At 43.9% G+C, this 21668-nt stretch overlaps 1 protein-coding gene across 2 annotated transcripts in view; it reads right to left on the bottom strand.

The window, feature by feature from the left end:
- The window catches only part of ITPR3 (inositol 1,4,5-trisphosphate receptor type 3), a 97943-nt gene that overhangs the window by 46341 nt on the left and 29934 nt on the right, over positions 1-21668 (bottom strand). For both annotated transcript variants that reach the window (XR_014549503.1, XM_083620003.1), the window contains exons 3-12: positions 14226-14347; positions 9322-9408; positions 8313-8471; positions 6937-7035; positions 6305-6388; positions 5670-5816; positions 4666-4761; positions 2836-2880; positions 1575-1717; positions 227-326 (exon numbers count right to left, since the gene is read on the bottom strand). Coding sequence is in view for 1 of the 2 variants with exons in the window: in XM_083620003.1 (XP_083476129.1) it covers positions 227-326; positions 1575-1717; positions 2836-2880; positions 4666-4761; positions 5670-5816; positions 6305-6388; positions 6937-7035; positions 8313-8471; positions 9322-9408; positions 14226-14347 (1082 nt within the window). In the remaining variant the exon portion in view is untranslated. The remainder of the gene's footprint in view (positions 1-226; positions 327-1574; positions 1718-2835; positions 2881-4665; positions 4762-5669; positions 5817-6304; positions 6389-6936; positions 7036-8312; positions 8472-9321; positions 9409-14225; positions 14348-21668) is intronic.

Genomic DNA, 21668 nt, shown 5'->3' with positions numbered 1-21668 from the left:
AAGATAGCTTACAAGAAACAGAACTGTGGAACTGCCCATACAGGCTTCTAGCAGTCAGAAGCAGTAGCAGCCTTTGTGGTGGGACAAGCCACAGGGCCACCTTCCTGATACTAACAGGGCTGCTGGAAATGCCAGATTGGTTCCTGTCGCAAGCTGGCACTCCCTTCACCAAGGACCAGTTCTCTGTTAATAGCAGAATTAGCCACCGGCCCAGAAATAAACTTACCATAAGGCGAATGGGTCGTTCTTCATCCACATCAATGGGTACATTGGTACTTTGGATCCAAGTGTTGGTGCAGAGATGACGGAGTCGGACATAGGAGTTCCTGAAACCACAAGAAGGTAAGAATGAAGAAGAAATTACCCTCCTTCTATTTCAACTTTTAAATACCTGCTGAGATGTTTTCTATTCTGCCAGGCTTTTAACTTAATACATCTTTCCATGATTATTAGTTGATGTTCTTTGTTTTTAAATTTGCATCTGTTTTTATTATAAATAGATATTCTTGCAAACTGCTTTGATATTTTTAATGATATAGTAGTATATAAATACTGACTTAAATGAGACCGAAGCAGTTAAAGCCGTAAATTCCATTGATTTCAATGGGATTACAGTTCCTCTCTGAACTGCACTCATTGGACTGACACCCTTTTGAACACTTGCATCCATTTTGCTCTCCATCACACCCTGGGCTACGAGAAGAGCCTCTGACCCCAACTCTGTAATGGGGAGGAAAGCCCTCCAAAAACCATGTGTCCTTCCTCCCCTTTGAAAAGCATTGCTTTTTCCTTCTGGCACAGGATCATTGTTAGGTTTCAGAGAGGAAACACAAAGGTGCCCTTCTTCCACTTTCTTGAGCTTCTCTACAACTTTACAACAATCGTGCTATGCCCCATTTTGGAAATCAGTGGTAGGCCGCTAAAAACAGCTTCCTGGGCTGTGGCCAGACCATGGGCCTCATCACTTCTGAATCCTATTTCATACTTGCATTTACTCTGTTGTGTGCATTCTCTGCCTGCTCCACTCCTGTTCTGCCTGGTGCGTAAGATTATGCCCGATGTAGAGAAAGTGGATAGAGAAACATTTTCCTCCCTCTCTCATAATGCAAAAACTCAGAAGTTTCAGGACAGACAAAAGAAAGTACACAGCCTATAGATGAACTATGGAATTCGCTCCCACGAGATGTAGATTGATGGTCACCAACCTGGATGGTTTCCAAAGAGAATGAGACAAATTCATGGTGATAAAGCTCTCTCAATGACTACCTGCAGGAGTGATGTTCTACCTCAACTAAGGCTGTATGCCTCTTAATACCAATTGCTGGGAATTACAAGTGGGAAGAATTCTGCTGCATTTAAGTCATGCTTGTGAACTTTCCATAGGCATTGAGTTGGCCCCTATGAGAACAAGATGCTGAATTAGCTGGGCCTTTGGTCTCATCCAGCAGGGACCTTCTTAACCTTTCTTTTTTTATGCCTCCTGCTTGCACACAGCAATGCCTTTCTCTCTGGATTATGTTCTATATCTCCATTCTGGCTTGGATTCTTTGGATGTCCTGGATAAAGCAACTTACCGTGGGACAAAAGAGTCGGTCTTCTGCAGTGTGGTGGGATCCAGTTCAAAAAGGGAAGCAATGTCATTGCCGTGAGGCACAGCCACCAGTCGATATTTGATCTTTTCCCCTGTGTATCTCCGACTGGAGCGACTTGTTCCAGCCTGTTCCAAAATAAGGCATTTTTTTTTTCATTTATGTGTGAGCAAAAACCACCAACGTTCATGCACCAAAAATGGTCATGAACTTGCTATGGGATCTTCAGGGAGTTCCAGGCACCAACCTACAGCAAGCCAGTCCAGGTATGAAAATTTATTTAGTCAATTTTGTTTTTGTTATTGCAGTAATTGCTGCTGTTCTCTGTGTTGTGGTTTTTCTTGTAATTTCAGTGAACTGTTGATTATTTAGTCCTAATTTTAAAATTCCGCCATTTTTACATGCCCCTTCAATACACACACACAACCTAAAAGTCTAAAATGGAAGAATAAAACAAACAGAATGTAGTTTTAGTGTTCCACAGCTGCTGGCCATGAGTTTGGGATGCGAAATTCTAAAGCAATTTAAGCCAGAGGAGAGGGAGAGAAGAGGAGGGTGGGAGAGAGAGAAATCTTAACGACTGGCACCTGTTCAGGCCAATTCATTGTGGCATACACTGGCATAGAAATTTCATTGATAATGTCATAACCTGGGAACCCAGTTAGAGGCACTGAGGTAAGAGTGCTGTGAAAACTATTACTAAGAGGAATGCTTCACGCGCCCCATGGTTTTGTTTTTAGTATTGTTTTAAATGCTGTAACCCACCCACCCCAGGACCTCAGGGTGAAGGGTGGGTAATAAATAAATTGATAAAAATAAATTAATGATTTTATGAATGTAAGTTTTAAAAAGATTCAGGTAAGTAGCCGTGAGCTTTCGTGTGCATGCACACTGTGTATCTGAAGAAGTGTGCATGCACACGAAAGTTCATACCAAGAACAAACTTAGTTGGTCTTTAACGTGCTACTGGACAATTTATTTATTATTTTAATACAGTTTTTAAAAGGAAAGTGAACTTTTTAAAAGCCCAGTCTAAAACGTTGCCTCCTACATACTGCTAAGCCCAGGCATAGGCAAACTCAGCCCTCCAGATGTTTTGGGACTACAACTCCCATCATCCCTGACCACTGGTCCTGTTAGCTAGGGATGATGGGAGTTGTAGTCCCAAAACATCTGGAGGGCCGAGTTTGCCTATGCCTGGCTAAGCAAACTATCACAAGCAAGCCAAACGCAACAGACAACTTACCGTGGACTTTGGTTCTCCTGTGTCTCCTTTGTAACTGGGGTTTTCCTGGAAAGTTGAAGAAATAAAAATATCAGCATATTATTTTTATCCGTGATATGACACTAAAAGTCCAGAGGTTGAATAACACAGTTTATAATGCTACACATTCAGACACCTGTGCAGCTGCTTCAGCTGCTTTGGCCAGATCACCATACTATCCAAAGGCACAAGGAAACAGGATTTGGACGAGAGATGTTTGAGTGAGCTGCAACCTGCCAGGCCACATTTTTTGGAGCTACTAAACACTGAGCATAATCCACTAAAAGGGAAAGCAGATATTGGCTCAAAGTGAACAAACAAAGAGAATCCTTCCTCTGTAGCCACTAATCAAGCCGAGAAAGGGAAACGGCTATAAAGTGATGAAAGGCTTCATAACAGAAGAGGCTGTACCAGTAGGCTTGAGTTGCTGGGAAGTGCCTGGCATGAGCAGCAGAGACCAGCAATAATATTGTTTATGGCCCTGGTCCATCACTGTAAGCAAGAAAGAGCTATGAGAGCGGCCTAGAGTCACCCAAGAACCATTTAGAACAGTGAAGGCAAGATCAGTTCAAAGAAGACGGCTCCCCTTAAGCTGTTTTCATATAAAGAGTGGCTTCAGCACAGCAAACCTCACAATGCACCGTAACTTCCCTACTGACAGAGGAATTTGAGCAAGGAGGAAATAGCAGTGTGGACCCCGCTTTGGAGTACAGTCACACACTCCTACTTCTGAATGGCTGTTCATGTAAACAGCATCAGAGAAGAGTCTGGATAGTCTCTGTCCAGCATAAGAAATATGGCAGGCCCCTCTATAGAGAGTGCAGGAGAGCCCTGGGGTATTCTCCATAGGATGTCACTTATATGGAACATATACTGTTAAGAATGCATTCACTTAAGAAATACGGCATAGTCAGATGACGGGAGTACCTAGTTCAGTTTGCATGTGCTTATATGAAAGCACAAACTAAAATCTGCCTAGTTTGTGATCTTGAAAATATGAAGTACACTCTGCAGAATTTGGGTGCAATGCTAACTCCCCACCCAGTACAGTGGTACCTCAGGTTACATACATTTCAGGTTACATACGCTTCAGGTTACATACGCTTCAGGTTACAGACTCCGCTAACCCAGAAATAGTACCTCGGGTTAAGAACTTTGCTTCAGGATGAGAACAGCGGCAGCAGGAGGCCCCATTAGCTAAAGTGGTGCTTCAGGTTAAGAACAGTTTCAGGTTAAGAACGGACTTCTGGAACGAATTAAGTACTTAACCCGAGGTACCACTGTACAACACTGTTTTATGAAGTGGCAGAACAATCACCACGTCGGCAACCCTACACTCACAGCAACCAGGGCAAAAGATGGGGGTGAGGTAGGCAGGTGTGGCATGAGCCTGGATCTGGCATGGCAATTAGGCCTGGATAACAGGGGAGCAAGTACAGGTCACCGGGCAGCATTGTGGACACCAGGTAATTGACAGGTGAGAGTCCTTACCCACCAGTCAAACTTAGCCTGCAGGGGCGGGAAGATGTGCAGAGGAGATAGTGATGCAGCCTGCAATTCTGGAATGTTATAATGCTTTAGGGTTTGTGACACTTTGCTAAAGAAAGAGGAAAGGTCAAACTGATACTACATCAAAAGGCATGGCTCTAGAGTTCGCCCTAAATGGAGCCAGTAAGATGACTCATCCTAACATATTCCCAAGTTTTAGCTTGAAGTTCAGCTTTAACGTAGTGCTGATTAGTGAAGGGAACCCAAACCACAACCTACTAGAGCCTACACAGAACCTGCTAGAGTATACTCAGTTCCTCTCACCTCTGCTGCCAAATAGTTCCCCGTGGCAAGGTGCTTGAAGCGGTATAAGCCATTCCAGTGCCCAGCTCCACCACGGCAGGGATCATGATGGACCACCTGGAAAGCAAAATCAGTGTGTTGTAAGTTGCAGGTCTGATACTTGCCTTCTTGCAAGTGCTGGCCAAAGCACAGGAATGCTTCAATCCTCTGGCTCTTCAAGGCCACCTGGCTACCTGAGCTGTCTATGCCACTTGACTAAAGCATTAGTCACCAATGCTGCACAGAAGCCCTCCTTGTGATTGGCTCTGGTCATGGAATTCATAGATTTAAACAAAGGACACATCAACATTTGGTAACACCTTCAGATTTATTTTGCTGAAAAGCGAAGCAAGAGCCTTTCTCTTCTTTGAGATGCTTTTAAAATGTTAGGCAAACTCTGACAATGAGTAATAACAAAGCGTTATCTGATGACACTATTGCTATACATTTACTCAGAATACACTCTTCTTTTCTAGCCTTGCTTTGGCTCTTGTGATGAGGCTATTCTTTGTCACCAAAGAGGCATCAATAGCAAGGAGACCTGGTCTCTCTAGCTCCCCGAAGGCTTCAGTAGGAGTTGTGTGCCATCTCCTAGTGTGCAGAGTAATCCAATAGGAATCTTTAGACCACTTTATTTTAGCTAATAATTCGAAACTTGAGAAATTTCACATTATCCCAGTGCTTAATTTCTAAAAATTCTTTGTTCCAAGGTTGGTCTAAAGCTTTGAAAGTAAATGCCAAGGCTAAGCCCGTGTGAGCACAATTAATCCCTCATTGTCACTATTTAAAACAACCCAGAATGCAATGCTGTCTCCCAAGGACATTCCTGTTGTTGATCATCAGGGAGACACAAAATTGGGACACCAAAACATATAGACCTGCCATGTAAGTTAAGGTAATAATGCATTCAGATTAAATAAACAATATAAGGAAAGGGAAAACGAACTTTTTGCAAGCAAAAACCTGCAAATAGGCCTGGCACTCACCTCAACTTCCCAGAGTGCATTGGAGCTTGTGGCTGATGTGGCCGATTGCCGCAAGGTAGTTCGAAGAAATACATGCAGCTTGGCTTTGTATTCATCACAGGTGAGAAATTTCTCCTGCTCTGCATGGAACAACCTGACCACGTCCCCCTGTCAGTCAAATACAAAAAAGATATGCAAAAATAGTTCCTTGCTGTCTAGGGAAACTGCAGCGCAAGGGAATAACAGTACACTCCGCAAGTAACACTAAAGCATGGTTTGGAGCTCTGTGGATGAGCTTCAACAAGGACAAGTAAAACATCAAGCTTGAACACTTCCCTCTTCCTTCCTTCTCCTCTTCCCACAAGACTAGGAGGAATACTTCTGCCAAGCTGAGTTTCCCTTTCAAACAATTTCCAGTTACCATTATGTGCAAACCAGGGTTCCTGGTTCAAAACAATGATAAGTTAAACCAACCAGCTTCATGGCCTATGGTTTGAAATTAGCTTGTTTAGTGACAAACCATATTTTGTTTTAAACCAGGAGCCCCGCTACATATGTAGCAAACACTAAAGCAAGGTTCTTTGAAAGCCAAACTCAACTCAGCAGATGTCCTCAGCAGAGTGACTCAAGGCTGACGGACACACGCTCATTCTTACCCCTTTAAGCACTTCTTCCATGTGGTCCCGGAACTGCATAAACAAGTTGATCTTCCAGCTGGTGTTGCAATTGACAGAATTCACCTAGGAAAACAATAAGCTATTAGAAGATCCACATGCTACACACGACTAAGGTAAAAGGTAAAAGACCCCTGGACGGTTAAGTCCAATCAAAGACGACTAGGGGGTTGCAGCATTCATCTCACTTTCAGGCTGAGGAAGCCGGCGTTCGTCCACAAACAGCTTTCTGGATCATGTGGCCAGCATGACTAAACTGCTTCTGGTGCAATGGAACATCGTGACGGAAACCAGAGCACACAGAAACGCCGTTTACCTTCCCACCTATTTATCTACTTGCACTGGCATGCTTTTGAACTGCTAGGTTGGCAGGAGCTGGGACAGAGCAACGGGAGCTCACTTCGTCGCAGGGATTCAAACCGCCAACCTTCTGATCAGCAAACCCAAGGGGCTCAGTGGTTTAGACCACAGCACCACCCGCACCCGTTACACACAACTAGCCCCAAATTAAGTCCTGTAAGCAGGGGGGTGGAATCTAAAATAGCAATCTAGCTCAGGCCACTGTCATTAACATCCCATATTCACACCACTTCCCTTCTCTCAATTCCTGGTACCTCTTTGCATCCTGGGTTATCAGCGAGTTCATAGTTGCTGGCATGTAGTGGCTGCCCAGCGTTCACAGGATTCAGAATCACTTTGTCTCCAACAACTACCTGAGGAAGGATGTCATAATAGTTAGGACAGCAATTCCAAAGCCTCCCTCCCTCCCGGACCACTTAAATGTTGCTGAGGACCTTGGCAGATCACTTAATGATTCTTTCTTGCCTGCCTGCTGTAGCAACTGTAATGCGCTGGGCTAGATGCTGTAGGATTTTTAATTGTATTTTTAGCACTTCTTTGATGTCTTATATTGTATCTAGGTTACTGTCTTACAATTGGAATGCTGTAGACTTCAACATGTAAGTGTTCTTCAGACACACCATGGACATGAATGAAGCAGACCACTGGTAGTCTGTGGACCACAGTCTGAGAACCTCAGGGTTAGTGAGTGTTGGCCTGAAGTATGGAAGGTCCCCTAAAATATCTCTAGTGAACATGAATAAAATGTGGCAATTGAGGAACTGGCAGCACAAGTCTATACATGTCTACTCAAAGATAAGTCCCAAGGAGCACAATGAGGCTTACTTCCAGGTAACTAAGTGTAAGATTGCAGCCAACAAACCCTACATTTCCTGCCAAATCTTTAGTTATCTGTTTAAATTGCAAATACATTTCCAATGGCGGGGGCGGGGGGGGGGGGTAGCTGATTCGCATATGCGTGCATATCACCCATTAGCTCTTAAGTTGATACCTTACCATTCAATTACTTGCAACAATGTGAACCGCCTCTATCAAAAAGCACTTTGTGCGAGCTGATATGAAAACTCAGTCTGCAGCTGTTGCCACGCACACAATAAATCATCATTTGACACTGCAACCACGGAGTAATAAAGAGGCATCTGTGAACTTGGCCCGATTATGTACTCCTTTCCATGACACAGTACCCCCAAATCAATCTCTCCTTTAATAAATTTCAGGACAGAAAATGTGCAAATATCTTTCCGGAAAATGAGGTTTGGGGCTGAGAATCCACCCTGGGAGCTCAGTCGTCAAATTCCTTGCACGTTTCAAGTCAAGTTGCTGCCCCTCTCAGAGATTTCTCCTCCTTAAAAGTGGCACCTGCTCCACGGGGAAGTTGACAATCCTAAAACAATTTCAGCTTGTAAAGCCTTTGGAGATCTATAGCTTACAGCAGGGATAGCAAACAAGGTGACCTCTAGATGTTGTTGGACTACCAACTCCCATCAGCCCCAGAAAGCATGGCCATGGATAGGGATGATGGGAGTTGTAGTCCAGCCACATGTGGGGGGGCACCACATGGCCTAAAGCTTATAGCAGTATTACTGGGAAGAGTCACATATTATTTTCTGCCTCCCCATAACACACTCACGTTATCTCCATTGCTCCTCAGTTTCCAGAAGGGTTGAATGAAGAGCCAGGAGCCTTCATTGCCTGTGGCATCGAGCGTCACCCTCATGGCATTCTTTTCCAATAAGGCAGGGAGGCGCTTGTTAACGGTCAGGTATTTATTACTCTTCATGTGGAGAAACTGGAAAACCAAACACGAAGAAGGACAGTTCCTACCTGGAACCTTGTGCGGTACTCAGTTACACAGAGTGCTTGAGAAAAACTTAGGCCACACTCACAACATATGTTAAAAGGACTATGATAACACTTTAACCCATCATGGCTCCCCCCTACCCAATAATTCTGGGAGCTGTAGTTCATTAAGGATGCTGAGAGTTGATAGGAGACCCCTACACCCCTCCCAGAGCTACAATTCCCAGACTGGCTTAACAATCAATCGCTCTTCCCTGGAAACTCGGAACAAAAATGTAGGATCAGAAATATAAGAGCCCTGCTGAATCAGACCAGTCCAATTCTGCTTCCCCACAGTAGGCAACCAATGGGAAGTCCAAACGCAGGAGATGAGGGAAATTGCTCTCTCTCACTGTTGTTCACCAATAAATAAAATAGTATTCAGGGCATGCCGCCTCATAACCAGCCTTACCCTCTAGGAAGTAATCTAATCTCCTTCCCAAGCCTTCTAAATTGATGGTCATAACCACATATTGTGGAATTGAATGCCATCATTTCACTATGCAATGTGAGGAAATTCTTTTTTCTTTTCTTTTCTTTCCTGAGTCTCCCAAGATTCAACTTCCTTGGGTAGCCCCAGGTTCTAGTATTATGAGACTGAGAGAAAAACCTCTCTCTGTCCACATTTCCCCACACCATACATGCTTTTCCACATCCCTCCTCAATCACCGTTTTTCTCTAAACCTTTCTTTTCCTCGTAGGCCAGTTGCTCTGTCCACCCCACTCCCAACAGCTTTGGGTTGCCTTTCCTTCACCTTTTCCAGTGCTCAGAAGTGGAGGAGAAAGACAACCTTCCCTACCTGTATGACGCTTCCATACTTCACCACGTCCCCATGCACCTTCTTATTCTCAGTTTCGTTCTGCTTCTGCTCCATCTGTGCAGCATGCTGTACGGAAACACAGACCATAGCAGAATGAATCCAAACCAGGAATGACAAAAAAAGGAAGGGAATACTTCAAATCGAAGAGTCAGAGCAAGAGGCCAGAGCAAGAGGCAGATGAACAAGCAGGCAGCCTGCAGTGATGAAGAGGAAGAGCAGGACCAGGGGTCTCTTGTCAGTGGGACCCCCACTGGGATGTAGGCCTCTGGAAGATGCACGTCCATGTCAACCCTTCACACCAGCTCTGATATCCATAACAACTGCACTCTTCATCCCATGTGCTAGGTTCCTGCCACTTTGCATACAACTGAACTGTTGAAATGAAATCAGCTCAGGGGAAATGTTCAAGGAAACTTCCCTTCAGCCTGTTAAGCTCTTTGCTACTTCTCAGTTCACTTCAGGATGATTGGGGATATAACTGTAAGGACATTGCTGGTCAGATGAGTATCTAATAAAGGAGCGGTGAGGGTGGATTTCTGAGGTTGCCCTGCAGGAAAGAGAATTGCTTGTGCGGTGCAAGAGAACAGCCATTAGCCATGAGTCAGCCACTTCAAGCCATGGAATAAAACCATCTTCCAAGTAGGTGGTGCCCTGACCACAAATCCACCTTGGCAGAGGCTGGCTCTTCTCGGATGCTTCACTGGCAATCCAAAGCCCTCAGAAACGCTGCTGCACTTTTTATTTAATTAAACCCTAATCTCTCCAAAACACAGGATTAATAGTTGACTCGGTTTCCAGTCTGGTAGCAAAGGGGAGGAAAGCAGAGCACGCACAGTTTGGGACAAGCCTGCTGCTCAGGAGAAATACCGGCAGCAAAAGGAACTGAAAGAAAAATAAGCAAATAACCCCTGAGGCTCCTGGGCTGGGTCAGAGTACAGGAAGTATGGGATGGAGCAGATAGTGAAACGGATCTAGGTATGCAAGGCAAGGAAAAGTGTGCCTGATTGAACCTTCTGATCCTAGGAAGAAATCAGAAACAGCAGCAAATGAAGGCACCATTTGAAATTCTCTCTGTGCTTCAGTGAAGTCCTTGCTCTTCCTGTAGCCCATAAAGGTTAAACTGGCACAATGGTCTGCATTCAGGGCTGTGCATATTCCCAATTCCACATAAGGGTAGAATTAGATACTAGATGCAAAATTCAGTTTTTTGACACTGCTTGCTCACTTGCTTTTTTTAAAAAAAAATATTTGTGGATACTTATTCGGAGATATACAAAAATACATAACAATTACAAAGTATCTTTTTATAATATACTAATATAAACCAGCTACTTGGTCTAAAATAGAACAAAGGAAGAAAGAAGAAAAGACAAGAAAAGGGGAAACCTAATGAAAGAGGAGAGGAGAGAGGAGAAAGAGGCATCTCCATTCTTTTTAGTTTGCTTGCTTTTTGAATGCAAGTTTTTAGCCTTAACAGCTGTAAAAAAATATTTGGAAGCACGTCTTGTAGTCTAAACTAAACTAAAAATGTGACAGATTATTTCCACTGTTTGCAGAGAGAACTCAGTGACCTGCAGCTTCTTTCTCCAAACCATGACTGGAGCAAGTATAGTACAGCCTAGTTTGCATGTAACAGAAGCCAGAGTTAAAGCAAACTATGGCTCACCAGGAACAATGAAGTGCCACAGCACAGGTGCAAATTGAACCTATCCACCCATCTCCACTCCAAACAAAAAAACAACAGGAGCCCCTGGCTAGCATTATTGGAAGCCAGCCCTTAGCATCTGCCTAGGGTGGAGCTTTTAAAAAGACACAATTATATTTTTGAACCAATAGGGCTATTTGCAGCTCCATTTCAATCTGGCTTCCAGCCTGAATTCTGTGTCCAGATTGAATTTGTGCCAGAATTTTACTCTGCATCCAATGCAGTCTGGGAAGTGGTGTACATACAATATTAGCTACAATCTAGATCTGTCCTGTTGTTTCTTAGGAATTACTGTGTTTTGATGAGTTTTTCCCTGAGCTAGCTTCAATCCAAATTGAGAATAAGAATGACCTTAGCTGCATTTTAAGCTTAAAATGTGTACACAGTTTGGAACAGCTTTGGTTTCCCTGCTTGATTACCTTTGCTGGAAGCAAGGTGGGGGGAGTGTGACCTGGTTCCTCAACCTGGCAGATCTTGTTACCATGGGTCATGGTGTCCTTTTACATCAGCTCCAAGGGTTGGACATATGGGAACTCTGCTTTGCCATGGTTCCTAGACCCCTTGAGAGCCCTTCCCAGAGTTGGGTCAGCAAAGCAGAAGACTCAAAAAGCTCTTTCAGTGGCACAGTTTCCCCACTCTCCATTCATTCATTCATTCAATTAATCAATCAATCAATCATCCATTCATTGGGCATGCGCCTAAGGTTACGATCATGTAAGTGGTGGACCCACCTTAAATAACTTTACTGGTTCTTAGACAGAGCACAGCTGGAGGAATAACCTTTGTGGCAAGGAATCACAAATCAACAAGTAAGCAGGTAAGGGATCCCATTTTCAGCAGGCTAGGCTAGGAATGGAGCTTGATCTGAGCAAGCACAGTGCATAGGGGAACCCGCAGCCCACATGGGAACAGATCTTCCCATGTGGAAGCCTGCAAACCACATGGTAAAGGAGGAGGATTTTGTGCATTTATTTACTTTTGATATGAATCAATGTTATTTCTAAAAAACCTCACCCACTGAAAAACCTGCGCCCACAATAAAAAATTACAGTGCCATTTAATTGTTTGTTAATCTCTCGTCTTAATTTTGCAATGACCGGTATTGCATGTTAAGATTATTTGTTACTTTAGTATTTTATCTGCTCCTGACTTGTAGCTGTATTTGTTGTTTTAGTAATTGTTGTATACCTCGCCTTGAAATGGTTGGACAGAGAGCAGGATATAAATATTTTCCAAAATAAATAAATTAGCAAACAATGGCATAACCAGCAGGGATCAGGAAATAGCCAAGGACTGAATAAAAGCAGCCTCTATCTCTATTCCACCAACCGCACCAGCCAAACAATTCAAAGAGCCTTCATAAATAATAATTTAAAACAAAAAACCAGTCTTCTAAGGCTTAGAAGGGAGTTGGTCAGCTAAGGTGTTCCATATGAAAGGCCCAAAATCAGAAGGGGGAAGCTCTAAAGGATGTTGCTGTTCCTGCCTGAACATCAGATAACAAGGGCTCAGAACGCAGGGTCTCACCTAGGCTCAACATGGGAAGGAGTACAGGAATTCATTTTGGTCACCCTAATGGAGCATAACAGAGTCAATCAGGATGCTTAAAGATGGGTTACTATTTCACCAAAGCCACCAAAATGAATTTAGACTGCAACCCAATACACAGTTTAATGGGATTTGTGTACTGAACTCACTGAGACTTGATACCGAGTACACACGTGCAAAACTTTGCTGCAAGGCTGGCTCTGATGGTGCCATTCAACTTCAAATATTTGGGAGAATTGCCCCAGCAAAATTCAGATTGTTCTAAAAAAAAAAGTGAGACTGGATTTCCGTTCTTTCTGTTTCTATTTTAGAAAATCATTTCCTCTGATTGAAATACAGTTATAAGCCTAACCTGGTCAGTGGGGGAGGGGGGCAAAGGATGTCCTTGAAAAATGAAAACAGGCCTCATTTTTTAAAAGTTGTCTGCAACAAGGCTGCATTGTAGCCTCAAAACACACAAGCACTTTTGAAGAATCAGGAATGTTGGAGCTGGTTTTTCTGCCTCTGTTTTAAATCTTTTTTTCTGTTGTGGGTTATTTTGTTTGGGTGTTGGACTTGCATTTTTGCTTTGCTCTTTTTATTTATTGTTTTGCTGGGGACACTCCTCAGAAATTGTGGCTGAGCGGCAGCATATCAATGCGTTACATAAATGCCTCAGCTGGGAGAGGTGAGGAACAATGGAGCCAAGCTATGCCTCTCCTTGCACAGAAAATCTACTTCCATTATATTTCAAATATTAATTTACTCATTTGTCTCCATGTAGGCTAACCACAATTGTTGATGGTGTGAATCACTCTTAGAATCTCATTACACAAGGTGCGGGGGGGGGGGAGGCACTGGATGTGATCCAGGGAACCAGAAGAACAGCTGGGTCTCATTATACGGGGGGGGGGGGTAAAATAAGGCAGTGCAAATACAAGCCCTTCTATAGTCAGGCCAGTGTGCATTTCCCAGCTGCACAATGCACACATGCAGGAATGGTTCTGAGCACAGAATTCAGCATCCTGAGAACCTCAGCTTTCTTTCTTTTTTAAAGAAAGTTTTTATGTCATAAAGCAGTGAAGATAAATTTGGAGGATTGCTACTACTATTATTTTTACTATTATTATTTTTTTCTTCCCAGGGTGGGTTATAGCAATTTAAAAACACAATATTAAAAACAATTTACTATCACAAGAATAGAGTGTATCTCATATATATATATATGTACACACACACACACACACACACACACACACACACACACACACAAAGAGAGAGAGAGAGAGACCAGGATATGATAAAAGTTGCTAAATGAACCTCTGCGGCAAGGGAATTCCACAACTTGGGCTTTGCCACAGAGAATCCCTTACCGCTGAGCTTCTGAGGGTGGCAGAAAAACCAAGAGGGTCCCCTCTTGAGTTGGCTCTGTCTGTCATTGGTTCTGGCACCCCCTACTGTTGGTCTGCCTGCCTTCCACCCTACCAATTCCAGGGGGGGCAGCAGCCACCACTGCACTTCCTGCCCAGCAAGGGTGATGCTGAGGGTAGACAATACAGCAAGGTCTCAAGCAGGAAGCAATGGAAAAGTCCTCCAGCCTTGCCAGATCAGAAAGAAATGTGGTTACTACGTTTTTTGGAGCTTATCATACCTGAAGTTTCTGCAGCAGTACCACATCGGCTATTTTGTCCTTGTCTTGTTTGGTTTGTTTGGCTTTCCAGTATTGTTTCTGGGCGGAGTAGCGGTTCATGGGACATACTCTAAAGAGGCAATCTGTAACGAGAAGAAGTTAGTGTTAAGTTGTGGATGAACATATCACACGACACAGCGATTCTTCAAACAGCTCTTGTTTATTCACAGGCCAGAACAGAACAGAACTGAAGGGTTCAGCCCGCCTGCTTATATAGAGCTCCACTAGAACACAACAGTAACCATTTTCTGTAACTATCCAATCACTGAACGTCACTTTCGATCCCTTATTTGCATATGTGGACCTGAGTGAAAACTATCTACAGTATCCTCCTGCTGGCCCAGGGTGAGAACTTCAGTACATAACAGTTAGCAACCGTTAGCATGCTAAAACCACAATTCATAAGAACATAAGATGAGCCTGTTAGATCAGGCCCGTGGCCCATCTAGCGCATCCTGTTCTCACAGTGGCCAACCAATTGCCTGTGGGAAGCCTGAAAGCATTACATTCTTCTAACGCTCACCACTGATTATTAAGAGCTGCTGCTCACCAAATTATTCTCTTTCTACTAACGTTAACTTTCAGGTTAAATACGATGTAAATGTTACATATCTGAGAAGTCTGGAAAAGACAAGACTCGTAGCTGTGGGAGTCCACCTTCCCTTGTGTCACTGCTAGTGTCTAAGAGCTATGTGATAATGCAAATCCTTCTACAGCTTTTAGATGCTAGAAAAAGAGGGCAGTTTTTCATTATCGCCATCTCTCCTGTAGCTCTCAAACGCTAGGAAAAGAGATTCTCATACATCTTTTAGGAAGCAATAGCAATTCCTGCAAATGTAATGGCATGTACAGCTTTTACGCAAGGATGGAAAAGTTCTATTAAGCGGTAAAAATAATTCTTCTTCACATTTGACCCTGCACAAAATGCATTATCAAAATAAAGGAGGATTGGGAAAGAATTAAAATCAGCCTTGCAATGTGTGAGGCCCATTCTCAGGGCCATTGGGGGCAGGGGGAAGAGTTGCACTGTGACCATTTTTTAAAAGGGGGAACTAGCAACCTTGTATTTAAAGGTAGATCTACCCTAGAAAGTTCTTTAAATTCCCCTGCTTTAAGATTAATCCAATCCTTGAGTGATATTTTTGCCCCACCCTGGCAAAACATGTGAAAATTGCTTTGAAAATTGGCCTAGCAGTGATTTCAATTGTTTGTTAGAAAGACAGTCCCAGGTGGATAGAACCAAAGTCCTTGATGGCTCTTAATTGCTCCTAAAATAGCACCACAGAAACTTCAGACACTAGAAGAAAATAATTTCCATTCTTGGATCCCGTCCCAAGTTGCTGGCAAACCTGCTGTCAGTTATTCATCAGAGAGTGATGAATAAGCAGGCGCAAAACATTATTCTCACCAGTTCTGGAAGGAAGCCATTTTTTGTTGTCTCATCCCACACGGCTGCTTCTGCTATTGGCAAGTCCCACACCAAGCACACCTCACCTCCCATGCCAGGGGAATTCCTTAGCACAGGGTTAATGCATGTGGTGACCCCCTTTCCCCCTCCCCCAGTTTTGCTGGACTCCCAACTCTCATTGTCCCCACACAGCATGGCTAACCATCATGAATGCTGGGAGTTGCAATCCAATAGCATCTAGAGAGCATCATATTGGAAACCCCCCACTTTAGCAGGTCGTGTCTCCTCCTCATGAATTAGGACCAGCTTCTCACAAACAGCAGACTGAGTGGTCAACCTCTGCCTGGTCTGTACTGTTCTACTGCTGGTAGGTGCTCATAGATGGACAAATGTCCAGATTTCCATATTCACAGACCCACCTCACACACAAATGCTTGTACATAGAAAACTAGAGGGCGCTTCACACAAAACAACCTCTCATGTACTGAACAAGTGTGTGAAGGGGCTGTGGGTCCTTACTGTCTCTCAGTACAAGAACTGATGTGCCCCAATGGTCATCAATTGCCTGTGCTGGAGATTAATGGTACAATTTCTTGTTTTTCATACATTTTCTTCTCCAGGTAACAAGTTGGGAGCCCATATATCGTTGCTATTGTCGCTTTGACTTCTGAGGAAGGCCAGACAAGAGTAAGGGCTGCATCAAAAAGTTTCAAAATTCCTACCTGGAAATCAACCCTGCACCCTCACCAAAGACCATCACTTAAATAAAGAAGGGTTAACCCAGAGAATAAATGGAGCTTGAGGGTACAGCAATGCACTGGCGTCATCAGGGATACAGCAAAAGGAATGGATGTAGCTGAGTGGTAGAGCATCTGCTTTGTGTGCAGAAGGTCTCTGGTTCAATCCCTGGCATCTCCAGGTAGGACTGGTAGAGAACCCAACTCAAACCCTGGGGAGCTACTGGCAGTCAGTGTAGACAATGCATGGCACATCATTTAGTGCAGGGTCGTTGTCCCCCCCCCCCCCCCGACTCCTTGCCTCTGCCATTATCACTAAAGGAATATGCATGTGCTTGCAAGTGAGTCGTGTCAAGGTTAAACTGCACCAGCAGTTCAGTGACTTAGCTGGAAGTCTCCCTGGGGACTGAACACTAGAGTTAGAGCAGAGGTGTGAATCCATTACTGGATTGGCTCTGCTTCGTGCTGATCCTGCTGGACACCAAGCTGCTTCTGACCGGAGGATATGAATGGAATCAGCTATCCTGCTGCTGTGTCCTCAATGGGCAGGGATTATGTGCAATTATGTTGTCTGTTACACCCAGCCAGCCACCCACAGTGTGTTTAAAAAATAAAATAAATCTTAAAGCATTTATTGTCATCTCTCTGACAAAGTACAAGATTTGAACGCCTTCGTTTTCCCCCTCCCTAACGTGTCCAAACATGGGGATCTGCCTTGCTAAAAGAGCCTCAGGGGAAAGCATGGAAAGGGGCGGGGAGCAGGAACTGCCAAGCTGTGATCAGACATTTCTGTTGGCCCAGCCAAGTCCAGACACTTCATAGCTGAACTATGTGATTTTAGCTGGATTCTAAGGGCTGCCGCCAACATGACTTTTTGAACATGTGCAGCTTAAAACCTGTTTCCGAAGAGGTGTGCAAATGCCATTTAAGAAGTCTGCTTCTCTGGTACAGATTCAGTAAATCTCCAGCAGCCATTTGCATGGATGTGTGTCATTTGCAATCAAACAGAGGCACACAGGAAAGCCTTAACTGACATTTGAATGGGTCCGGGGGGGGGGGGGGACGGCGTTTAAAAAGGAATATCAGGGCAGTTTCACTATGAAGTGAAATATCATCAGTAATCTTTGAAGGCCAATCCACAAAAGAGACTTAAGGCGGATCAGAGGAATACAGTCAGCGAAATGCCACGGTCCAAACCAGGGCAGGAAAGAAATCCATGCCTCAGAATTATATACTTCGTTCAATTTAGTCTAGTTTAATTTGGAGGTTTCATAAGTAGTCTGGTGCAGGTCACCACTAGAGCTATGTCTGCTGCTTGGCGAACAGATTGTCTCTTCTTTTTTGACAAAACCATGGAAGGAATTCAATTTCACATTATTATTATTGTTCTGCCAGTACAACCATTTTTTGCTCTCCTGCTCCCATGTGCTGTTCTAGGGATTCTCCCAACCCTCTGGGGTTGATTGGGGGGGGTGCATGGGCACATGGGGAGAGAAGATGAGGGGAAGCCACATTGCACTAGCCAGACTCATTGCTGATACAACTGTTTTGTTGAATCTAGGCCCATGTGTTTTTGTCTCAAAAACTGAACCTGAAATGGGGGAGTTCTATTTCTAGAAATTGCCCAGTAAGTCCCTACACAGTCCTAGGACCAAAAAAGCTCCAAGACCCACAAGGATGTGATAACATGTGCCAAAGGCCAGCAGCTGATAGCATTTTAATCTTGTGCTGTAAATAATTATATCACAGAATATCAAAAGTGCTGAACCACTGTCTGAGCAGTTAATAGAAATTCATTGAGAGTGAATTTTCCTGAAAGCTGGAACTCTGCACCAAAGGTGCGTCAGCTCCAGCAGTTTTCAAAAGAAGAGTGTGATTTTTCTGAGTGTTTGGACCAGTCGATGTTATTATTTGCAGTGGTTTCCTTGCAGTAACCTTAAGCTGCTCCTGTTGAAATCCTATGACGTCAAGAGAAGAAACAGCCCTGGAGTGGCACATACCCTGCTGGCATTGAATTCAGGGTCAAATTTGCTGAATCCCAGGATGGCAAAGTATAAACACCTGAGGATTCACGCTAGGTTTGTTGCATATCCTTGTGAGAATATGAGATCCATTCTGCTTCAAAAACCCACTGCATAGCCAATGCGGCAAGATGCAGAAAGCCCCAGAAAAGAAAAGTCTGTCTGCAGATCTGAAAACATTCTACCCCAAATACAGTGTATTTCTGTTTTGTTTTCCTGTGTGTTTCCATTCTGAGCTGTGGCAAAGGAAACAAGACAAGGACAAGTGACAGCAGAGCAAAGGGGGATTTTTCACTTCCAGAAGCACAAATATCATAGCACACATGCATATATACACAGAAAACCATGAGCCAGTCAAACCTAATGAACACGATGGGTTTTATTATTTTGTATTTAAATGATATAGTTCTTCTATTGCTGTAAACCATTTCAGATGGGCTTTGCACAGAAATGCAGGGAAGATATATTTTGAAATAAACAAACGCACAAATGTTTAAAAGCCAGTACTTCTGACAATGGCATAACTGTACCCCTTTCCATCTCAAATAGAGGAAACATTATCACTACCACATACAATTATATCTATAGTGTTGCCTTGTACAGGATACTCCTGGAAACAAAAGGGCAAGGATTAAAAGATTAGATAAAATGGTGGTGGAAGAGCAACAAGCAATTTAATAGCCACAGTAAAACTGACACAAGCTGCCAATTACTCTGTTTAAACTTGCAAATAGCTGGAGGATATTTTCAACCCATGACCATTATACAATGCTGCAAAATGCATAGGCAGCTTGGAATGTGTGCCATTGCTTGAGCAACAGGTCAAAAGTCTGCGTCTCAAAAGAATTCAGGTTCTGGTTTTGCTTTCCTCATTTGATCGTTGTGGGCTGCCTTCCCCCTGAAATGTAGCCTTCTCTTTAATATGGAGACGGAAGAATGGGGATGAATTTCGTAACAGTTTTTCTAGAACGACTGGTTTTAAATACTGTTCTTACGAGTTTTCTCTATACCCGTCCTCCGCTCCTACTTCCTTTTTAAAAATCATACTTTTTGTATTGTATTCATTTCTGTATGTTTGTGTAATGTATTGATAAATAAATTGTTTCAAAAGGAAGAAAGAAGGCAGCTGGCTAGCTTAGGGAACACCGGGGTGGGGGGGCACACACAGCTCTGTCCCTGAGAGCAGAAGGAGCAGCTGAGAGAGATGCTGCCACCAACAACCCACGTACACCAGAATCTGCCACCTGAAGTGGCTTCCTCACTCTGCTTAATGGTAGAGCCGGCCCTGATGGCTGTCCCTGCTGCATAGGGGCAGCTGGAGCATATGAATTCCATCCCAAATGGTGTGTTTAGGAGGATTCTTATGCCAGAGTGTGGTGACAAGGCAAGTCAGAAGAGAAATTGTTGAGAAGGGAAATGAGCCACTATACTTATAGGGAAAGTGGGGTTGTTGGAATGGACAAGGACTAAGAGAAGGGATGGATTTAGGAAAGAAACCCAGTGCTTTGGCCCTGGCATCCTGTTTCACAGGCCAAGAGTTGCCCTGCCCTTTCCCTGACTCATCACCTTTTCCCTTTGGAACAGGACACCAGGCAGCCAACACACCACAAAGACATGCTTGAGAATCCATGGCTCTCGCATGCATAGGAAACAATTAGCAAAAGGCATGGCTGAAGTGTGCCAAACGGGAGTGGCTCAGGTTAGTTCTTCTCCCAGCACCGTGTCCACATCATCAAAGAGATTTCCACAGCGCAGTTCTCTAAAGTTCTACTCAGAAGTAAGTCCACCCAGTTCAATGGGGCTTACTCATAGGCAAGTGTATACAGCATTTTAATCAAAGGCACAGGAGCACAAAAAAACCTCAATAGCACTTTGCCCATTTCCACAGGTGCTGGAATTGCATATTATGGGTGTGTCCAGGGAGAAAATCACCAGGTATCAGGTCTAAAAGGAGAGCGGCAAAGAAAGAAAAATGGATGGGGAGAAAGAAGGGAAGAGAGAAGGGTTGACCTACCCACTTTGGCCCCTAGCCACTGCTGATATACAGGTCCCCCACCACCGATGATGTCCTCAACGGGGGCGGGGGGTGGCTGCGGGAACCTCCCCACTTCTGATATAACACATAAAGGCTGCAAACCAAGGGCTCTGGTGGCAGGTCCAATGCCACTATGGTAGTGCACAAGCGGATCACCACAGGAGATGGCCAGAAAGTGGTACCAAAGGTGCTGAAGATACACACCCTTACCCTAGTATTTGACACCCAGGATATATAGAGATACCTGGAGATATAGTATAGATAAACATACAGTATTTTAGTTCCCAGTCTAGTCTCATAACTGTAATTGGTTATAAACTGTTTTTAATATTGTATTTTTAAATTGCTGTAACTTGCCGTAGGACTTTATGGTGAAGGGCAGGTAAGAAATATTAATAATGATGCTGATGGTGATGATGATGATGATGATGCAGCTGCCAGCACAGCCCAGATATAATAAGTCAGTCATCTGGCCCTTAAAAGCTACTGACTGCTGCCTGAGCCCTCGCTTTGATTGCTTCCCCCAGCTTGACTTTCTGTGGAACTGCCTGCATCCCTCCAGGCCACTAGCTCTGACTGTTTCTTGATTAAACTCTGGCAAAACGCAACTCACCAATCCTAAATATTTGCAGTGACATATCTGTCCACAACGTTCACGTGCTACTATGGTTTGTGACAAGTCGTGCTCCTTTAGCAGATAATCCTTCCTGAACGCCTATTGGGCTTCAAGTGTTGGTAGGCTTCAGTTTCATAAGGCTCTTTTCTGTTTATTTTTTGTATTTCAGATTATCTAAGAACATCAGAGTCCTACTACATCAGATCAAAGGCCCATCTAGTCCAGCAGCCTGTACTCTCAGCCAGACAGATGCCAAGGGGAAGCCCAAAAGTAGGACCTGAGCACGGCAGTACTCTAACCATTGTACTCCTGAGCAACTGGAATTCAGAGGAACACCTCTTGTGATACTGGAGGTAGAACATAGTCATCATCACAGCCAATGGCCATTGGTAGACTTATTGTCCATGGATTTATCAAAGCCTCTTTTAAAGTTGGTGATGGGAACCATTGCTTCATCTTGTGGCTGTGAATTCCATAGTTTAACTTTGCCTGTCCTCTTCCTGTGGGATGTAGCATAAGCAGTCAAGTACAACACTTTCTGTTTGCCCAGAGTGGACACACAGGGGGATGTTACTCCAGCCAGGAGG

Source organism: Podarcis filfolensis, assembly GCF_964270895.1.
Source record: "Podarcis filfolensis genome assembly, chromosome: 6".
NCBI classification, from domain to species: domain Eukaryota; kingdom Metazoa; phylum Chordata; class Lepidosauria; order Squamata; family Lacertidae; genus Podarcis; species Podarcis filfolensis.
The sequence above is the reverse complement of the archived record's forward strand: the minus strand, read 5'-3'. Positions and strand labels throughout refer to the sequence as shown.